Source organism: Geospiza fortis, unplaced genomic scaffold, assembly GCF_000277835.1.
Source record: "Geospiza fortis unplaced genomic scaffold, GeoFor_1.0 scaffold569, whole genome shotgun sequence".
Classification (NCBI taxonomy): domain Eukaryota; kingdom Metazoa; phylum Chordata; class Aves; order Passeriformes; family Thraupidae; genus Geospiza; species Geospiza fortis.
In genome coordinates, this window is record NW_005054621.1 from 426,644 (window position 1) to 428,915 (window position 2,272).

Here is a 2,272-nt window from a genome sequence, read left to right on the forward strand (position 1 = left end):
TTCCTTCTCTGGCACCAGGAGAGCTGAGACCGTCCAGCCAGGAATGGACGGGATGTTGGAATTTCCAGCATCCCTCAGGGTGTGGGTGATTCCCTGCAAGCAAAGGCTTGGCTGCCTGGCCGGGGCTGATCCCAAGCCTGGGCTGATGAGGAATTCCTATCTCTTACATCAGCTGTCACCTCTGTCCCCGCAGTGCTGCCCTGGCTGGACATCCCCGAGGAACACCAGGACCCTCAAGGCCACCGGGACCCCCAGGGACACCGGGAGCCCCTCGGTCCCTACCGCTACCACCTCCTGCTGTCCCGCACCGCGGATTTCCACCGGCAGCTCCGCGTGGTGCGGGCGGAGCTGAAACTCCTCAAGCAGCCGCTGTCCCCTCCCGGCGCCTCGGTGCCACCTCGGGTCACCATCTCCACCGTGCCGGGGGCTGGGGGCGCCCCGCAGCTGCTGCACAGCCAGGAGCTGCCGCGGGATTCCCGCAGCCTGGACCTGACGGGAGCCATCCAGCCCTGGCTGGCCGGGCCCGAGCCCTCGCTGCGCCTGCAGCTGGAATTCAGCAGCGACATCTCGGCCGCCCTGGCCGCCTCCGCGGGGCAAACGCTGGAGCTGGAGATGCAAACGCTGGAGGAGCCACCTCGGGCGGCCCGGAGAGCTCGGGGGCTGGAGGAGGAGTGCGGGAAGAGCGATGGGAGGTGCTGCCTGAAGTCGCTGAGGGTCTCCTTCCAGGACATCGGCTGGGCGGACTGGGTGATCGCCCCCAACAGCTACCACATGAGGTTCTGCGAGGGTTCCTGCCCCCACAACTACAAACCGGCCAGCATGCACGCCCAGATCCAATCCAGGGTGCACTCCCTGTCCAAGGCTGCCCCTCCTCCCTGCTGTGTCCCCGCTGGCTACGACCCCATGGTGCTGATGCACCTGGACAGCCAGGGCAGGCTGGTGTCCAGCCTCTTCGAGGACATGCTGGTCACCAGGTGCCACTGTGCCTGACAGCTCCAGCTCTGCCCATCCCGGGCGGGCAAAGCCATCCCGACTGCTTGCAGCTCCAGCATCCCAAAATCCAGATCCTGGGGCACCATGACTCCTGTCCAGCCCTGGATCCGCTGAGCCATGGGCTCTCCAGCATCAGCATCCCAAAATCCAGGTCCTGTGGCACCTCTCAGCTCAGCCAAGGGCTCTCCAGCATCCCAAAATCCAGGTCCTGTGGCACCAAGTGACTCCTCTCCAGCCCTGGCTCTGCTTCAGCCCCGGGGTCTCCAGCTCTGCCACCCAGCTCAGCCCCAGCACCTCCAGTTGTGACCTCTCTACCAAGATAATTGTTCCTCTGTCTCTTCTCTAATTTAAATCCATATTTTATCGAGCAGGTGGGTCCTTCCCACCCGAGAGACCCCTGATGGGCTGGGGTGGGTCTGTGCCCAGGTGTCCATATCCCACTCCAAACCCTCTTTGCTCAGAGACTTATTTATGCAACCCAGCTATTTATTTCTAACTTATTGTATTTTATAACAAAATATCCTTTTTTTGGGGGGGGGGGGGGGGGGGGGAAGGGCTTTTGTGATTTTCTATTTTATATATTTCTATGGAACCAAAAGGATGTAATAATCATGAATAAAGTGATTGTAACAGGGGTTCTGGCTGCTCCTCCTGCGCACCTGGGGGGGCTCTGACAGGACCCTCAGCCCCCCTGGGATCTGCCTCCACGTGGATTTGCTGGTAAATCCCCAGGGCTTCCCAGTGCCAGCGTGTGAGTCATGCCTGGGCACTGCTCCCAGAGACCTTTGGGCTGTTTGTGTCCTTGGGAAGGGCACCGGGCACTGCTCTGACCCCTGGGGGTGACCACTGCCCCATTTCCAGGTGCCTCCAGCCCCGTGGGCACCAAAGGGATGGGGGGAACCCCCCTGGGAGGTTGGGGGCACACACGGCGTCCCCAAGGCCTCCCCAAGGCTCCATGGGGTGGCTCTGCTGTCACTGCTCCTTTCTGTCCCCTGTTCCAGTGTGGGCTGGGGCTGTCCTGGGCTCAGCAGCTCCTGCTGGGGACCTTGGGGCAGGTGGAATATGGGAGCTCTGCTCTGGGGTGGGGATTTTGGGGACCAGAGACTGAGGGATGCAGGCTGAGATGGCCTCTCTGGGGACAGGGACTGGAGGGACCTGGCTCTTGGTCCCTTGGGACCCCCACTTTGGGGACATGAGCTCCTGAGGGTCTGCTCCCTTGGGACCCCCACTTTGGGGACACAGACTCGGGGAACCCCCAGGAAAACCCCATGTCCTGCCC

The 2,272-nt window shown here is 62.1% G+C and overlaps 1 protein-coding gene across 1 annotated transcript in view; it reads left to right on the forward strand.

Annotated features, from left to right (window-relative positions):
* GDF15 (growth differentiation factor 15) overlaps positions 1-1,469 on the forward strand; it is a 3,391-nt gene extending 1,922 nt beyond the window's left edge. Inside the window, exon 2 of the mRNA XM_005430375.2 lies at positions 194-1,469. Coding sequence (XP_005430432.1) covers positions 194-990 — 797 coding nt within the window. The 3' untranslated portion in view covers positions 991-1,469. The remainder of the gene's footprint in view (positions 1-193) is intronic.
* Positions 1,470-2,272: the final 803 nt, after the last annotated feature.